We start from the raw sequence: 19,319 nt of genomic DNA, 5'->3' as shown, positions 1-19,319 counted from the left end.
GGAACAAATTTGACTCCACTTATCCCATGTGAAATAATAGAGCATGCCATATACAGTAATTCTTAATTTAAAATGATTAGCCGGACTTATGAGAAACTAAAATGTCACCGTCAAAAGTAGAATAGAAAGAAAGAAGAAATGCAGAGTAGTAATAAGAGAAATAAAGAAGAACGAATGTATATATAGTGAGAAAAAAAAAAGACTATCGTGTGGTTTCATTTGTGAACATTAATTAATGAGTGGTCTATAGCAAGAATGACGTAGAATTCTGTATAACTGCGAGGGAGAGAGAGAGAGAGGGCATTCCAGGATATGGACGTAACAGATTGTGAACGCATCATTAATTACTAAAATGACACACACACACACACACACACACACACAAAGAAAAAAAACAAAACAATAAAAACAAAATGCTACAGAAATAGGCATTTGCGAACACCAAAAACGTTACCGAAAAATTAAAGGGCATTTCATCTCGTCATTGTTTTCGTATTAATACAAATAGACAACGGTTAAATGCAGTAATTGTTAATTGTAATCGATATGTGACGTTACAGTCCACAGGAAAGTTTTAAAAAATGAGAGGGAAGAGACGAGTGATTTACGTCAAGTAATATTAAATATTATATTAAACAGGTGACTGCTCGTGCTGTGAATTTTAGACTTCGAGCGTGTATCGTGCAACTTAGTTAAATGCAACATATGAGATAGATTTTCTTGTTGTTTTGCGGTTTAACGCCTTTTCTCAGTACATGATAGGCTATGTATCAGGGGTGTAAAACCTTTTTCTGCCAAGGGCCAGATTGCATTTTCTAAGACCACTCGAGGGCCGCAAACACTAATTTCTTTAATAAAATTACTATTCACGGCCAGATTTCTGTGTTTTTTAAATTTACCCCGAGAGCCGAAGAGAACACGTTGGCGAACCGTATCCGGCCCGCGGGCCATGGGTTGTGCACTCTCTCGGTGCACTGTTACAAAGAATAACAAAGGAAGGCGAATATACTCGTATAACCTGTGGATGAAAAACTCGAAAACTCGAGGTATGAACCACGGACCAGTGGGAACCTATTCGAGATATGGACATGGCTTGAGTTCAACAGTATTTAGATGTGTGAAGGTTACATGGATTAATAAAAAATAAAGTTATAGGTATGGATTTATTTGTCAGTTTGATATCAAAAGGAAAATATCGTTATTGTACATTGCCGGCCATACTATGTAAATGAATCACGTCACTATCATGATGATCTTTAAGTATATGCAAGTCAGGTGGATATAGATGGAGTTAATCAAGTGTGAATTAAATAGTGTATGTTATAATATGGTATGCAATGTTATGAGACATGTGATGAAGAGAGAGAGAGAAAAAGAGCGATTACATGATTGAAATTGTACATGAAGAAGTTAATGACTGTAGTAGGTATTTGACAAAGACAAATACATCAAATCACAAAGTAACCAAGAACACTATGTCTCGTTGTATCAATATGGTAGTAATGCATTGAGCAGAGAAATCAAATGTTTGAATACTCCATAATTATATAAAGCCTTTCGTGTCCAAGTCCTAAATCAGTTGTAATGTCTATACATGCTGTGATATTGTTAAATATTTCAAAATCCTCTTTATTATTAAGCCGTACTTATCTCTTGTGGAAGATTCGTAATATAGTCGACTAATTAAATAGGAGGCAGTGTAATCACATAACATTGGCATCAGCAAGGTTAATTCAAGACTGTGCACATATAAAGAGGGAGATATAATAATGCGATCTAACATACTTGTATAGCTAACTCTCACTTTGATTGGTACGGTTATTATCTTTTGCATATCATTACGCATCATAAACTATAAGACTTTTAAATTCATCACTAATTCATCGCTTAAATTACTGTACCAATAATTATAATAAGACATTAAAACCCCGTTTAATGATGATACTCGATACATCTCAGAAATTTATTGAAACAGATGGAGAACAGTAGATTACAAGTATCAAGTTCTTTTTATACCTATTACATAAACTTATATACCTATCCATTCAAGGTTACGTGTCAAATGATTTGTATGGGGTTGGAAAATCCAATTTTGTGAAATATAGGCTATTACACATCCCCACCAATTAATTTTACACCACACATAATTGGTTAATGATAACCGTCTTATATTTGGATTATTGTCCGTAATTTTATTCATCAGGTGAGTCTGTGTTAGTGCACTTATATCTACATAATACAAATATTTAGCGACAAAGTCTAGTTTATGGCAAAGATATATTTCAAATGTACAAAAGATAACGTTCTATCCCTTGGCAACTTAAGTGACGTAATACGGCTACTGAAATCGGATGAATCGGATATAGACATATAGGTCTCCCGGATAATATAAGAACTAGAACACATGCAATATACAAATGAACAAATCGCTAGACACTAGATTTGCAAATGTATTACACCGTATATTAATTTTATCATATCTACTGACAGGTAGCAAAACCACTCTGCTAATTCAACATCACAACTAACGAGAAGCCAAAGCAACATCATTGTAACAGTGGCCTTACTCATCGTAACGAGATAAATCAAGTAGTGTCATTACAGTTCATTCTTTCCTTATTTGGAACAAATTTGACTCCACTTATCCCAAATGAAATAATAGAGCATGCCATATACAGTTATTCTTAATTTAAAATGATTAGCCGGACTTATGAGAAACTAAAATGTCACCGTCAAAAGTAGAATAGAAAGAAGGAAGAAATGCAGAGTAGTAATAAGAGAAATAAAGAAGAACGAATGTATATATAGTGAGAAAAAAAAAAAGACTATCGTGTGGTTTCATTTGTGAACATTAATTAATGAGTGGTCTATAGCAAGAATGACGTAGAATTCTGTATAACTGCGAGAGAGAGAGAGAGAGAGAGGGCATTCCAGGATATGGACGTAACAGATTGTGAACGCATCATTAATTACTAAAATGACACACACACACACACACAAAGAAAGAAAACAAAACAATAAAAACAAAATGCTACAGAAATAGGCATTTGCGAACACCAAAAACGTTACCGAAAAATTAAAGGGCATTTCATCTCGTCATTGTTTTCGTGTTAATACAAATAGACAACGGTTAAATGCAGTAATTGTTAATTGCAATCGATATGTGACGTTAGAGTCCACAGGAAAGTTTTAAAAAATGAGAGGGAAGAGACGAGTGATTTACGTCAAGTAATATTAAATATTATATTAAACAGGTGACTGCTCGTGCTGTGAATTTTAGACTTCGAGCGTGTATCGTGCAACTTAGTTAAATGCAACATATGAGATAGATTTTCTTGTTGTTTTGCGATTTAACGCCTTTTCTCAGTACATGATAGGCTATGTATCAGGGGTGTAAAACCTTTTTCTGCCAAGGGCCAGATTGCATTTTCTAAGACCACTCGAGGGCCGCAAACACTAATTTCTTTAATAAAATTACTATTCACGGCCAGATTTCTGTGTTTTTTAAATTTACCCCGAGGGCCGAAGAGAACACGTTGGCGAACCGTATCCGGCCCGCGGGCCATGGGTTGTGCACTCTCTCGGTGCACTGTTACAAAGAATAACAAAGGAAGGCGAATATACTCGTATAACCTGTGGATGAAAAACTCGAAAACTCGAGGTATGAACCACGGACCAGTGGGAACCTATTCGAGATATGGACATGGCTTGAGTTCAACAGTATTTAGATGTGTGAAGGTTACATGGATTAATAAAAAATAAAGTTATAGGTATGGATTTATTTGTCAGTTTGATATCAAAAGGAAAATATCGTTATTGTACATTGCCGGCCATACTATGTAAATGAATCACGTCACTATCATGATGATCTTTAAGTATATGCAAGTCAGGTGGATATAGATGGAGTTAATCAAGTGTGAATTAAATAGTGTATGTTATAATATGTTATGCAATGTTATGAGACATGTGATGAAGAGAGAGAGAGAAAAAGAGCGATTACATGATTGAAATTGTACATGAAGAAGTTAATGACTGTAGTAGGTATTTGACAAAGACAAATACATCAAATCACAAAGTAACCAAGAACACTATGTCTCGTTGTATCAATATGGTAGTAATGCATTGAGCAGAGAAATCAAATGTTTGAATACTCCATAATTATATAAAGCCTTTCGTGTCCAAGTCCTAAATCAGTTGTAATGTCTATACATGCTGTGATATTGTTAAATATTTCAAAATCCTCTTTATTATTAAGCCGTACTTATCTCTTGTGGAAGATTCGTAATATAGTCGACTAATTAAATAGGAGGCAGTGTAATCACATAACATTGGCATCAGCAAGGTTAATTCAAGACTGTGCACATATAAAGAGGGAGATATAATAATGCGATCTAACATACTTGTATAGCTAACTCTCACTTTGATTGGTACGGTTATTATCTTTTGCATATCATTACGCATCATAAACTATAAGACTTTTAAATTCATCACTAATTCATCGCTTAAATTACTGTACCAATAATTATAATAAGACATTAAAACCCCGTTTAATGATGATACTCGATACATCTCAGAAATTTATTGAAACAGATGGAGAACAGTAGATTACAAGTATCAAGTTCTTTTTATACCTATTACATAAACTTATATACCTATCCATTCAAGGTTACGTGTCAAATGATTTGTATGGGGTTGGAAAATCCAATTTTGTGAAATATAGGCTATTACACATCCCCACCAATTAATTTTACACCACACATAATTGGTTAATGATAACCGTCTTATATTTGGATTATTGTCCGTAATTTTATTCATCAGGTGAGTCTGTGTTAGTGCACTTATATCTACATAATACAAATATTTAGCGACAAAGTCTAGTTTATGGCAAAGATATATTTCAAATGTACAAAAGATAACGTTCTATCCGTTGGCAACTTAAGTGACGTAATACGGCTGCTGAAATCGGATGAATCGGATATAGACATATAGGTCTCCCGGATAATATAAGAACTAGAACACATGCAATATACAAATGAACAAATCGCTAGACACTAGATTTGCAAATGTATTACACCGTATATTAATTTTATCATATCTACTGACAGGTAGCAAAACCACTCTGCTAATTCAACATCACAACTAACGAGAAGCCAAAGCAACATCATTGTAACAGTGGCCTTACTCATCGTAACGAGATAAATCAAGTAGTGTGTTACAGTTCATTCTTTCCTTATTTGGAACAAATTTGACTCCACTTATCCCATGTGAAATAATAGAGCATGCTATATACAGTAATTCTTAATTTAAAATGATTAGCTGGACTTATAAGAAACTAAAATGTCACCGTCAAAAGTAGAATAGAAAGAAAGAAGAAATGCAGAGTAGTAATAAGAGAAATAAGGAAGAACGAATGCATATATAGTGGCAAAAAGACTATCGCGTAGATTCATTTGTGAAAATTAATTATATGAGGGGTCTATAGCAAGAATGACGTAGAATTGCGAGAGAGAGAGAGAGAGAGAGGGACGGGGGGGGGGATTCCAGGATATGGACGTAACAGATTGTGAACGCATCATTAATTACTAAAATTACACACACACACACAAATAGAAACAAAACAAAACAATAAAAACAAAATGTTACAGAAATAGGCATTTGCGAACACGAAAAACGTTAACGAAAAATTAAAGGGCATTTCATCTCGTCATTGTTTTCTTATTAATACAAATAGCCAACGTTTAAATGCAGAATTGTTAATTGTAATCGATATTTGACGTTACAGTCCACAGGAAAGTTTAAAAAAAAAGAGAGGGAAGAAACGAGTGATTTACATCAAGTAATAGTAAATATTATATCAAACAGGTGACTGCTCGTGCTGTGAATTTTAGACTTCGAGCGTGTAGCGTGTAACTTAGTTACATGCAACATATGAGATGGATTTTATTGTTGTTGTTTTGCGGTTTAACGCCATTTCTCAGCACATGATAGGCTATGTATCGGGGTGGAAAACCTTTTTCGGCCAAGGGCCAGATTGCATTTTCTAAGACCACTCGAGGGCCGCAAACACTAATTTCTTTAATATAATTACTGTTCACGGGCCAGATTTCTGTGTTGTTTTAATTTACCCTGAGTGACGAAAAGAACACGTTCGCGGGCCGGATTCGGCCCGCGGGCCACCGGTTGTCCACTCCTGCAATATATGGAGGCCAGTGTAACTTGTGGAAGAAAACTTCGGAAAAATCCAGGTAAGAACCACGGACCAGTGGGAACCTATTCCAGATATGGACATGGCTTTGAGTTCAACAGTATTTAGATGTGTGAAGGTTACATGGATTAATAAAAAAGAAGGTTATAGGTATGGATTTATTTATCAGTTTCATATCGGAAGGAGAATATCGTTATTGTACATTGCCGGCCATACTATTTAAATGAATCACATCACTGTCATGATGATCCATAAGTATATGCAAGTCAGGTGGATATAGACCGAGTTAATCAAGATTGAATTAAATAGTGTACATTAGAATATGTTATGCAATGTTATGAGACATGTGATGAAAATGAGAGACAGAGAGAGAGAGACTAATGAACTGTGTGGGGTCAATGAGAGAATCATGTGATCTAATTATATTTGTTTAGGATTTTGCATCGGTCATTTTTCTAAATTGAATTGTTCACTGTATTATACTTCAATTTCGTCACTATTCAAGATCTTATGGAAAACGAATATGAAAAAGGCACAGTCTCCTAAACTCAGAGATGAAATGGAAGGTACCAAAATAAAAAAAATAAAAAAATAAAAGAATAAAAAACCCACAGATAAATGATAATTTTAGAATTACTGCTTCGATTTAAATTGATATGGAATGTGTTGATAAAAATGTCTGCTATCCATTTATATTGCTTCATGACGTGGCTCAAGGATGTGTCTGATATGTCAGTCAGTGATTTCACAGAATTCACCTGCCCTTGTCATGTCTTTTTGTAACATATGTTGATTTCACAGAATTCGCCTTCCTTTGTGATGTCTCTTTGTAACATATGTTGATTTCACAGAATTCGATTGCCCTTGTGATGTCTCTTTGTAACAGATGTAGATTTCACAGAAGTCGCCTGCCTTAGTGAAGTCTCTTTGTAACATGTTGATTTCACAGAATTCGCCTGTCCTTGTGATGTCTCTTTGTAACAGATGTTGATTTCACAGAAGTCGCCTGCCTTAGTGATGTCTCTTTGTAGCATGTTGATTTCACAGAATTCGCATGCCTTAGTGCATGTTTCCATCCTAAGATCAAAATGAGTCAGTTTTATTGGCATTCCTGAGTAAGATCATTTTTTTTTGTCTTTGATTATGCCGCTGTTTGGTCAAATCATCTGTGACGAAATCTTTGCGAGTGTTATCTTTCATCGCCTTGCATCTAGCAAGGACCACGTGCCTTATCTTGTACGTTTAAAATGTAACTTTGAAAGAAGCTATTCCTGTGATTACAATTGTGACTTATTGATGTCCTCTGAACTACAGTCGACTTGAAGAGTCTTTAGGAAAATGTCGCAAATAATTTCATCGGTGTTGATTTTCCCTCTCATAAAATAAATTTGCACTGGAACATACTGAATGTGGATTTTGTGTTCTAAATCGCAACACTTTTGCAGCACAGATTTCTGGAGATAATTGTCTGTTTAAATTAAGTCACTTGCTGTTGTACTTGTAGGATCAGGGTCATATCTATTAAATCGGTCAATGACTCTTCAACAGTTTTTTAATCACTGGTTTTAAGGCTTCAGTAATAGCTGGCCGGAATTTTTCAACGAACTACTGACTTTGTAAGCAGGGTCGCACTGCACTAATCATAGCGATGTTGAAACGAAGAGTTTTCTTTTCCGGAATAATGTATGTTCATCAGCGTTTCTCTGTCACCCTCTCAGTTTCTCCACGCACACACACACTCACACACACACACACACACATGTATGGGGCGACGAATAATTCTACCTCTGAATAAACTTAACGGGATCTGCCTTGGAGCCATGTTTCCAGTGACGTTTATTACATTGGTATTTTACCACACCCCAGCTCCCCCCCCCCCCCAAAAAAAATAAAAGAATGAAAAATCGGTAAATTTTGGAACAAAAGTCGCATATGTTGTCAACCCAAGAAATGTTTGTAATGCACGAATTTCATCCTGAGACATTGTGCATGTGTGGCTGTGCATCTGGGTGGCCTTTTTATGAACTTGATTATCTGTCTGTCCAGAGTGACTGGACGGTGGATAGTTAAGTATTGGTATTCAAGTTAACACGTTTTTAGGTGATGAAGCTGCCTGACATAATAGCTGAATCCTAACATAATTAGAAAACATACAAATTTTGCCCCTATTTCATGGCGAATCAAAGACAGTCACTCTACTCTACGATCCAACCTCTCTCTTTGCTCTCGTACAGAAGTTCATTGTTATGCAGGGTTTTTTTTATGTTCATGTCTGAGACCGAAATGTACTGAAATGTCAACAAACGAAATGGAATAAAAGAAATACTAGCTACCAACGTTGTGGAGACTGATCATTTAGGATGCAGATTGATCAATCAAAATCAAAATCATATTTTTACGACCTTGACGAATTGCATATTTGAAAATTTATGTATGCTGTGAAAGTCGTTGCACAAAAGAAATTATGACGCAAAGGTATAGTGTGATAACATTAACAATTTTCAGAGGAGTGCTATAAATATTTTATGAATTCAACATATAAGGAACCATCTAGATATCAAGAGATAAAGAATATTTCTTTAAATGTTTGGATCAAATAAAATCATGGTCGAAGTGTTTTTTGTTTAAAACAACAACAAAAGGACCATACGACTTTTAATTTGTTTATCTGGAACATGATTAACATCTCATGCAGAGTTACAGAGCGTATTCAATATCATAACATCGAGGTAAGCAGCATTAACTCTTGACTTGTTACCAAAGATCATTAAGCGATGCGATAACATTCATCACACTAAGTTGACATGGCAAGCGTTTAAGCGACTAAGATTGTTTTTTTAAAAAAACATCAGAAGTATGGATCTGCCAATTCGGTTAACTGATCCATTTGGAACTTGTAAATTGGTGATGGAGAAACAGTCAGAATTTTGAAGTACGAAAAAACTTTTTCAATGGTATATCTTTCTGACTTTACGGGAAAATATATTAAAAAAATCATTCAAGTAATACTTGGTGACCCTGTTGTTAAACTTGAAGACATGATGGGGGAAGATAGAGAAAATAGTTTGGTAGCAGGGCTTACTCCGTATGACAAACAGGATGATGTTTAAAAAGTTAAAAAGATCCCGAAGGCCATGAGAATGAAAGGTAAAAAATGCACTTTTGAAATGGAAAGGATACCATCAATCATTTAGCAGATACCATCAGAAAACATTCTGCATTTGAAAATAAATGATGGAATCACAATAGATTGAAATCAGTATCAAAGACCACGAAATATTGGTTCAATATAATACATTTCTCGAATGTGACAGATGTGGTAAAGCAGTGTAATAGAAAGCGAAGAAATTGAAACATTCACGTCAAGCGAATTCGCATCATCACAGAGCTAAGAGACTAGGTCCAAAAACATGGCAGTTAAACAGCAAAACTGCACGCATTAAAAACACGTTAAAGCGACTAAATATTGGGAATATCCTAATATGGTAATAAATAACATCATAATAAAAACGAAAATATAAAACAATCGATAATATGATGATGATCAGACTTCATCACAAATAAGATGAAAAACAAATACGACGTCAATAACAATAACCTGGTAGCCGTGGTAGTATGGGCACTGTAACGTGCAGGCAGGCGATAGTTGCCTTATCTCGCATAAAGAGGTCATCGGTTCGATACCAAGCAGAAACTCAGTATGGAGCGAATTATTGAAATTGCTTATTTAGCGCTAGGATGTCAATATCTGTAGTAATCATGGTCCATAGATTCGTCAACCATAGAGATTTTAATATACATCCTCGTATACTATATATATATATATATATATATATATATATATATATATATATATATATATATATATACTTAAGAGTAATTTTACTTAGGCCAGTGCTTGGAGTAATGTGACATTGCTTCTTATATAAATAAAATATAACCTGGTATACAGGATTGTGAACAGAATAACAGGCAATGGAAATTACATGGACGTTGATGCATCTACCAGAACATTTAAATTGATTTAAGTTTCATTCTAAGAAATTGTTATAGAGTCTCATACAAGTATTGAATCATCGTATGATTTTCATGGACAAACTGTTTATCATCTAGAATTTTAAAATAACAATGAAACCTTCAGTTACAAGAATTTTGACACAATTAAACAAACAAAAATAGCAGTTAATTTGGGAATTAAAAGAGTGCTAACAGCTGAACTTTTGTTGTCACCTGAGATGGTGTTGTTGAGTAGCGACATACAGTTGTAAAATGTTACGTATGTCACAGAGATGAACTAATTAAAGAAACGCAACAACGATATACCAAATACCAGCTATGCAGCAATAACGCGAAAGAAGCGAGGCTAATATGGACATAATATGGATGAAATTAAAGATTAGCTTTAAAAATCAAGGGAGAATTACACATAAAAAAGTAAAAATGATCAATTTATTTGCGCAAGAAAAGTCAGTTACACAATAACTTTTTGTTTGAATAATGGACACCAGGTTTACATATCTAATAAGTACCTTGCCCTTGTCCTGTAGTTCAATTTAACAAAGCAGCGGAGCAGCGAGTATCTGCAGTGGTAACATACACATCTATTTAACTTTACATAAAGCATGCTACATAGATTTTTTTAATATATATATAAACCATTAAACATTATTGAAGACCACTTTGAAAATGGTGGCTCTATGTATAGATGCAGTTTAGGGTGTGGCCTGATGTTCAATCAACGAAACTGGTTAGTATGGATGGCAACATATGGTTGAGGAATATATGTGATGCTTTTGATAGACAAAACAACATGATATAATTAGTGAAATCAATCTTCAAATATCATGTTTCTCCAGATGTAAAAACTGCTGTCAGAATGTAAAACATATATATGAAACATGCTAATTTGATATGGAATAGTTGAACTATTCCAGCACATTATGATTCTAGATACTACAAGAAGAAAGCCAAAGCAAACAATTTAATACATAATGCTTCAGAAGAACGTAAGCCTGTACACCAAGGTTATGGGAAGCTTACAAATGATACATCTAGAGTAGGATGCTGAGGCGGATGTTTTTCTCCATCACCAGTTATGTCCCTTTTAACCAAAATTGCTAAAAAGCGATCAAATGTTGATATTGCCATTATTATTGCTGTAGTTCTATCTGTTATTATTGTACACATTTCTTGGAACAGTAGTTTGACTTGCGTTTCTTTTGTGTCAGTATTTCTATTTAGACATATCTAGAATCTGATGTGTTATGGTGGAAATAGGAGCCTTTATATTTGATAAATTCAGCAACCCACAGCCCCAGTGTGTAATCTCATAAAATAAAATCCTCTTCTCTTCGTTCTCTTGTGAAGTAGTTAATAATTACTTTTACCACCATTTCGATCGATCATGATGTAAATAATATTACCTTATCTGTTATTGAATTTGATGCCTTCGGTCATTTTTAAGTCATTTACATAGCGATAGAACAAACAGGTCACGCGTCAATAGAACTAAAATTTACCCACGACACAAATAGTCACATTTATTCAGTTCCTGAGGACTAATTACATTAATCAAGTATATCATTTGCAAATTGAACGTGCAAAGAGATAGCCGGGAAAGAAAATAGATGAGAAACAAATCAAAATCCAGTTTGCAATGTATTGTGCAGTATCACTGGTTACAGTGGTTAGTAAGTTTCTTGTTATGAAAAGCTTTTGATAGTTTACGAATTGAATCGAGAGATGACTTCAATACATCTAAGAGGATGTCATATTTGAGTTATATCCTAAATGGAGGAAACAAAAAATCAAACAAAACAAACATTCAATAACAACAAGATAGCAGATAACAATCATATACAGGGAGGTATGATGGGGTGGAGATAGAATTAATTCTGCAGAAAAAGACAACACGTCTACACCCCAGAACAAATTGGCTCAACTGACGCCAAAGTCCCTAGCAGAGCGAATCCCACCGCGCGCAGCCAGTGCGAAAGCATTCCGATTGGTTGGGCTGAAGACGTTATTAAAAAGTTTAAATGTATTGGCCATTGACAGCGCCTTACAGGAAAAATCTGGTGGGACATTGTAGACACAATCACACCTCCCATAAATGCCCTTAAGCGAGCGTAAATAGTTTTACGTCATGACTGGCTCTACTCTAGAGTGTTAGTTTGATAACTTTCAAAACGTTTAGATTTCATCAAGGCAATAGAAGATAAACAAATGTGGAAGACTGTGCAAGGCATCATGTTGCGAAATGCCTGACAAATGCAATGTTGTACACGGTTGCTTTCTTGCTGGTGCATTTGTACAGTGTGTGTGAGTTGGATTTTAACAATTTTTCTTTCGTATCGTTACGATGACTGCAGTGTGGCATTTAAAAGTTATGTCTTACACTGGGTCATCATGCCGATGACAGGTAGCGTGATGTCCCTCCTACCAGTCACATTATATCCTAATGTCTTAACATTAACCTCTTAATACCGAGCTCCTAGCGAGGCAGCCATTAGTACTATTTTTATAAGTATCTGGCATGACTCGGCCGGGGTTCGAACCCTCCTGCACCTGAGGCAGACGCTCTAACCACCGCGCCACGGGAGAGACCCATTTGTAGATTTGACCACACTCATAACGACACTTTCCATTACAGGTGTAGTAGCTACGTACGATGCAATAATGTTGTATAGAGAAATAAATTAGACATTTCTACTCATGATCATGCCAGAGACATTGTGTGCTCGCTCAATATTCTCAGTGATGCAGTTTGCGATCATGATTGACTGGACCTTCGTTAATAATAATGATCTTCTATCTCCTTACTCGCTATTTAGCAGCATGTATCTGGTGTTAGCCCAGGGAAAACATTAGCTATGTTGTACAGGAGCATATACATTAAAAGAGACGCGAACTATTATATTACCTATGTCTACGTCATACTCGCTGACATTTTCAGGTTTTGCAAAATTTAGACATCTGCGATTGAATTCTATAGATGGAATGCAAGGTACCCATAGTGTCCTCTCAAATGTGATATATTGCCTCAGTATTTATAAAAGTGTGATACTAGCTATCTAGTAGTTCCAACGTTGTTTCTGATTTTATAGTTCCAAAAACTTCTACATCTAGCTAATTGTGAAAACCTGGAATTGTATTAAATGTGATGTCGTACCATTGCTTCACGTAATTGTTCAGGTGCTCTTAGCTGCACTCTTTGAATATGTCGACCAAGGTTTTTGGTTAGGACAAGGTTTACAGTATCTGCTAGTTTTTTAATATACTCCGTCATGTTTCATCTTCATCACATTATGAACTTAACTTGATTTCAAATTACACGAAGTAACACCCGATGTTGTTTTGCATCAAATTATTCTTCAGATTCGTGTTAATCTTATAACTTGCATTGCTTAATAAATGAAACATAGCGAACACAAAAAGCATGACGCAAACACCCCCCCCCCAAAAAAAAATCACAAAAACAACAAAAACAAAACAAACAAAATGGTAATTTCACTAAGGATAAAAGATCGTCGTAGAGGTGAACTTGGAAGGTAACATGGAAAAGTATCTCACTACTTAAGAAAAGCAAAACGAAGAGCGTTTTAAGAAAGAATAAGAAAATTCAAATTGGTAAAACGCGTTAGCTTATTACGTGCAATTAATTAAACCGACTTAATCAATACAATTGGTTAATTGAGAGGTTGCAGCGAAGTTGCTTTAAGTATCTTGCTTGTTTGATCAAAACGTAAAATGGCTTCTTCAGAGAGTCGTCCTCACCCCTCGGTGTCGGGGTTTGGCAACAACGTACAGTGGTCGAAGAATTTTAATGTTATTAATAGACAATGAACTTAATCAAAGCCACACAATCCAAACCATTAACTGTGAAACTTAATTTCATCCAACGGCCCTGTCACCATAGAACGTGTGTCAATCCGCGATAACGGCAAACTCTTTACGATGTACAGCATAATATCAGAAATATTTTAGCGAGTCCATAGGCTAACTCTTTTTTGAGTAGTATTATTCAGTTTCCATATTTTGTGAAAATATTTGTAATGGGTACTTAATTTAGTGGTGTTAACGGTCCATATTTGTAAGTATTTAATTGCTTTCTAATAAAGAATAACAAATTACTCCGAGGACAACAAACAAAATAGTACCTACTACAAGTAGGTGCACAAATTAAACACATGTCAAGATAAATCATTCACATTTAACACAAAGGAAGCCGACCTAGCCAACGACATTAAGCTACCGTACGCTTAATAAAGCACGTGGGCATGCTCTTTTTGATTATACTCTGCCAATATAGTTACACCATCGATTACTCTCTGACAACCATGCACAGTGGCTTAAGAGTGGTACAAGCCAACGTGGTCCCTTGTCGGTTTGGATAATTTTCTCATGTGAAGCAAACTCATGACCAGCTGCTTCTTGAACATGAGAAATGCCAACGTCACTGAAAAAGCCCAAGGCGGAACAGGCACCACAATCCTACAACATGAAATTAAGGACACTAACATCTTTTCCTACCGCAAGGTGACCGCAGATTATCTGTAGTACAACAAACGCAACTGCACTAAGGCACAGCCTCTCCTCGAGGCACTAAAAACAATTAGAACACCTAGATAAGACCCAAAACACTAGAATATATAAGGTGGTCTAAAATGCCCAAGACCATCAGGCCCCGCTGCACAAGGCGGCAAAGTCTATCAAGATAGGTACACTTACTATAACCCCAAAATTAATACCTGTAAGGTGGTCCAAACCCCAAGGACCATCAGGCCCGGCTGCACAATGCGGCAACCAAATACATAGCGAAACTAGTTAGGACTCGAAACTTAAAAATATATGAGGTGGTCCTAACCCCGAGGGCCATCAGGCCCAGCTGCACAAAGCGCCGCACCATCAAGCCTGGGAAAGTTTAAATAACCCATACACAAAAGCGTGAACCCAAACCAAGAACCACCCCACCCAAATCAGACTCAATAAATAACGTTTATATAACCCTACAGACTATCACTAAGCGATCACTCCATTTGTTGGGTATCCATGTAAACGGATGTCTACTGTACGCGTAATTTGTACTAAGAATGTTGCTGAGTATAGTAATTCCAGATTTAATGTATTTATAACCGGATATTTGCATTATCTGAGTTGTAAGGATGCTGTTGTAAGATAACTTTTTGTCAGTTGGGAAACTGGCATTTATAGACATTCTTCTCGAAACAGAAGTGAATTTATTTACTTATACGGGTTAATTATTTAAACTTCGCTTAGTATATATGTAGGGTGCCTAATATAAGTCTGGACACCCCCAGCCCTCTATCCATTGACATATACCCATGATTTTATTTGTAATAGCCCTTGTGGGGTAAATTGACCACATTCCGACAAAAGTAACACTTATTTCCCAATGCCCCATGGCAATCGATAAATTGTGCCAGTTATGCGAAACAAGCGTCTTCTGACCCAGATACAGTTTGCATACATTAGTATTTAAATCAATTAGGCCTGTGTTGTCATTATGAAAATTATTCGCTCTCCCTTTAGTGTTGGCCATTTAGAGGTTCTTAGTGTTGACTTTGTTTTTGGTAATGGCCATTACAATTTATAATGGAGAGCAATTAGCAGACTACATATTAGGATCATAGCTGATTATGAAAATATGATTGATTACCATGATGTGATTTTAACGAATGTTTTCCCTGTAAAGTAAATAGAGTAGAACAGATATACCATGAATGGATAAATATCGCATAGATATCCTGTGTTCATGCAGCTACGCCTTGCAATAAAATCAGAAAAGAAAGAGGATTTGTTTTTGAAATCTCAAAATAATTATGTAACTTTACAGTCTCAGTTGGGACAGTTACAGATAGATCTGAATAATAAAACCCAACAAAATGATTAGGAAATTACAGAGATACAGATTCTTTGTTTAAAGCCATTAGTGACAGGAAGGCCAATATAATAGTTAGCACAAATACATTATTAGTGGCATCTATTTGGTCTTAAATTAAGTAACATAATGTGTTACAATCTAGTTTTATGAATTAAAGGAATAATTATTTTCCTGGGATACAAAGTGAAAATTCAAAATACACATACGGTATTGTGAATTAAATCCCAAATAATTCTAAATGTTCTATCACAAATCCAAAAGTAAATAATACTCCAAATGAATTCCAATAATCTTGAATATGCTGACATACTAATAGTCTTGATGGATTATATAATCAAGAATCTCTTTGAATAAATTCAGAAAGCTCCAACAATAATGGTTTTAACCAGTCAGTGGGCACTTTGGTAAGTTCATTAATTCCAGTGAATAATGTCAATAACTCCTCTAGAATTATGCCTAAACACAAGGTTAAACTCAGATCATATAATCCCAAAGATTGCTCTGAAACAGGAAAGAATAATTATTTACTTATCCTCCTTTTATACAAACTGTCATCTCACTTATGAGGCAATATAATGCGCTGGAAAACTGCCAACTTCTAATGGTGGAAAAATTCACTAATTCATAGATATGGCCAAGTCTAGATCTTACAGTTTAGTAAATATATTGTTCGCCACATAACCAATACAGAAATAAGGTAGACTTTGTACGACAAAGTCAAGTAGGTCAAAACGCTACCGTCAATCAAGGACAATAGTCATTCACATGCTCAATATATATATATATATATATATATATATATATATATATATATATATATATATATATATATATATATATATATATATATATAGTGCAAGTTTCTGTATTTATTTATTATATGTATTTATTTTCAGGACAACTTATGTCGGCCTTAGATGAATGTGAGAAACGGTCATGTGATACAAAGCTTTTACTGTCGCTCAAAGATCTGGTGTCAAGACTGGACGACATATGTTCTAAAGCATTACCATATGTGGAGCAAAGTGATGCTAAATACTTTAAAAGGTTGTAAATTGCATCCTCTTAAATTTTCACTAATAATCAGAACTAAACTTCTAGGATTTCTTTTGTTTACGCAAATTTATAATCTGGTGATGATATAATTGGATTTAATATTTTTACTTAGTCACAGCTCGAATTTAGTATTAAAAAAATTATTAATTTTACCCAAAACTAAAGAACATAACATCTGCTTAGAGATGAAAACAGTAGTAAAAATCGCAATCAGTAATACAACTATTCAAGAAATAAAAATAAAATGATCGAGTTACTTATATATGCTAAAGTCACACAATCTTGCACAGCTTATGGAAAAGCAAAACAAAATTTTGTGCTCACCTCTTTGGGTGTTGTTATCAGATTTTACTATTATTAATATTTGTGATCTCTCGTCTTCTCTTGTCGACATGTGATGCATACATTCCCACGGTTTCAATCCGTTGCCCTTAAGGTCTTTGAATTGACTTATGTCTTAGATTGAGACTTTTATAACTCATTCTTATTTGATAAACAGTTGAAAAGAAATAGTTTAGTATAAATGTGGTTCAGATGTTTCTGTCGAAAATTTATTTCCTAAAGAACAGAAAGAAAAGTGGTGGTGCTGCTGCTTATGTGACCGATGATGAGTCTAAATGTAATGATTATGTAGACCGATAATCTACTTTCTTTAAAAATAGTTTTTTCGTTTTATACAAAACTGGTATTGTTATTACTATTCATTTACAATAGTGCATGGCACACGACTGCGGCAAAGCTCACAAATAGTCAGTTGTTTAAATTAAATACTTGGTCAAGTTAAATACCTATCTTTACTTCCAGACAGTATCATTCTAATCGAGTGTTAATATTATTTAAGACTGTTTTTTTTTAATCAGTTACCCAAGACGGGTTCCGAATTGCTAAAGATGTTTTCCATCTTACTCATAAAAATAAAGGTTGATCACTTCCGTTCACATATAATTACCTGTACGGTCATTGCATTACATATTAGGCTTTTTTGCTAAACCGTGTAATCTCCTTGAAAAATCATGCCATACAAAATAGTGGCAACTTGAGTATTGGTCCGCACATGATTTATGTGCAGGTCTATCTTTCTAATAATAATAATAATAATAATAATAATATCTTTGTAATAATAACCGTAATAGAAAGTTGCGGTCGAGATGATGATGGTGGGAATTGGCAAGGGGAGGGGGAGATACCATTGTCTGAATTGTCAAAACATTTAGAAGCTTTGAGACCGATGTCGGGAGAAAGAATTGTTCTGAATAACAAGAAATATCGGTCACAAAGATTTGATTGAGGTTAGTCATTGTTTCGTATCTTATTTTATCACGCAATATTACTTTTTTCTAAAGGTTTGAGGATGTAATTGCCAAGCCCTACACACTGCCGTACAACCCCACGATGTTACACCAACCCCCTGGTTTTCACGTAGGCTTCAAGACCAATTATGATGAAGAGAGTGGAGACGCCTGCTACAGCCGTATTATGGGTACATATTTAGAGGACAACAAGTAATACATTTTCCATTCTTTTTCTTCTTTATTTTCTTTGCATTGTATTTGTATACGCAAGAACTTCTGTGAACTGTTCAAATAAACTAGTCCCATAAGTTAAACATTCTGATAATAAGAATATAACGAAATTATGAATCTGGTATTTAAATGTTCAATGATCAATGCTGTACATGAGCTATCAATAATAATGACTTTTTGATCACACATATTGCATATAACCAACGATCTACCTTATCTACATGCGATGTGTCCATATGTTTCAGTCCCATTCCGAAGTGTAACATTACCGAAGATTGCCTGGCATACATGACACAAAACGACACAGCTCAGTACTTCATTACACACCAACTCCTATACTTTATAACTGTGGAACACGTAAGCAATTTAATTTTTCAAAATGTTTTTGGTGGAAATCCGCTTTATATCGTCTACTACGTCTGTACGTGAAACTTTTTCACCGATTCGTAAGAAACATGCACGTATAGTCCAAGCCATGATTTATTTAACTTTTCTCAGGGTTTTAGTTCATCCTACAATATATACATTTCGGAGTCATCCTTTGGTTAACATTTGACAGGGACTTAGTTCATCCTCCAATTATACCATATGTTGGAGTCATGCATGCTTTATTTAACTTTACTCAGGGTTT

The 19,319-nt window shown here is 35.0% G+C and overlaps 1 protein-coding gene across 1 annotated transcript in view; it reads left to right on the top strand.

Annotated features, from left to right (window-relative positions):
* LOC149776815 (UPF0764 protein C16orf89 homolog) overlaps positions 1–19,319 on the top strand; it is a 78,812-nt gene that overhangs the window by 48,895 nt on the left and 10,598 nt on the right. The window contains exons 2-4 of the mRNA XM_089941523.1: positions 17,006–17,156; positions 18,509–18,667; positions 18,934–19,045. Of these exons, the coding sequence (XP_089797649.1) occupies positions 17,006–17,156; positions 18,509–18,667; positions 18,934–19,045 (422 nt within the window). The remainder of the gene's footprint in view (positions 1–17,005; positions 17,157–18,508; positions 18,668–18,933; positions 19,046–19,319) is intronic.

This window comes from Sinohyriopsis cumingii, chromosome 18, assembly GCF_028554795.1.
Source record: "Sinohyriopsis cumingii isolate HCF-2022 chromosome 18, ASM2855479v2, whole genome shotgun sequence".
In the NCBI taxonomy this organism is placed as follows: domain Eukaryota; kingdom Metazoa; phylum Mollusca; class Bivalvia; order Unionida; family Unionidae; genus Sinohyriopsis; species Sinohyriopsis cumingii.
The sequence above is the reverse complement of the archived record's forward strand: the minus strand, read 5'-3'. Positions and strand labels throughout refer to the sequence as shown.